This window comes from Parus major, chromosome 3 (assembly GCF_001522545.3).
Source record: "Parus major isolate Abel chromosome 3, Parus_major1.1, whole genome shotgun sequence".
NCBI lineage: Eukaryota > Metazoa > Chordata > Aves > Passeriformes > Paridae > Parus > Parus major.
The window spans coordinates 18,414,978-18,415,866 of NC_031770.1; the positions used below are offsets into that span (position 1 = coordinate 18,414,978).

Below are 889 nucleotides of genomic sequence, written 5' to 3' on the forward strand. Positions count from 1 at the left end.
GGGTGGTGCTGCTGGTGCTGCTGGGGGCTGAGTGGCTCGTGGCACGCTCCTACCTGGCAGGTGTCGATGAGGCCCTGCGGGTAACCAGCACACAAGTTGTGGGTGTGCACTGCCCCTGCGTACCAGCCACTGCTGTTGCAGAGCTGGACATCGATGAGCTGGACCTTGGCCTCCTGCAGGCGATCAGGTGCCTCTTGAGCTGTGAGCAGAGAAAGGAATAAGCCTCTGGCAGCTCCATGCCACTTCTACTGATCTGTGTCTGGGGGATGGTTTTCCCTAGGGCATGGCTTTCCCTCTGCAGAGGCACTGGGGTGCTGTGTCCCTGCTCTCTGCCTTTGGGGAGCAGGCCAGGCCCATCTCTGCAGAGGTGTTCATCCAACAGCCTGGCTTTGGCCTCTGCTGTGGGGAAGCCCAAACCCTCTCCCCAGTGCTCTTAACTGGCTCAGGAGTTGTTCTTGGAACTCACATCTTGCAGTGGTGTCACCCCAGCCAGCAATCCAGCAGTTGTAGAGGTCTGAGACCCTTAGGGCGGGGTCAGCCACACAGGCCAGCTGGATGTAGGGGCTGCACAGGACAGGGTAGTCCAATTGTAACAGGGCGATGTCGTAGCTGTAGTCAACAGGACTGTAGTACTGGTGTATCACCACCTGCTTGACATTGCGCACTACGGCCCCAGGGCCCGGCTGAGACAACTGGGTGGCTCCAATCACCACGTACATCATGGTGATGTTACTGGAAAGGAGATGGAGAGAGGTCTGAGAGGGAGCAGAGCCATGTGCCACAGCAGCCCAGCAGTTGCCAGACCTCTGCATGGCAAAGCAGAGAGGGAGCAGTGCTCTGGCAGGTGTGAGTGCCCTTGTACACCTGAGGCTGGGGGAATGTCAAGCTG

The 889-nt window shown here is 58.8% G+C and overlaps 1 protein-coding gene across 1 annotated transcript in view; it reads right to left on the minus strand.

Moving 5' to 3' along the window:
- The window catches only part of LOC107201240 (acrosin-like), a 3,302-nt gene extending 2,480 nt beyond the window's left edge, over positions 1-822 (minus strand). The window contains exons 1-2 of the mRNA XM_015620425.3: positions 467-822; positions 54-199 (exon numbers count right to left, since the gene is read on the minus strand). Coding sequence (XP_015475911.1) covers positions 54-199; positions 467-812 — 492 coding nt within the window. The 5' untranslated portion in view covers positions 813-822. The remainder of the gene's footprint in view (positions 1-53; positions 200-466) is intronic.
- Between the last annotated feature and the right edge of the window lie 67 nt (positions 823-889).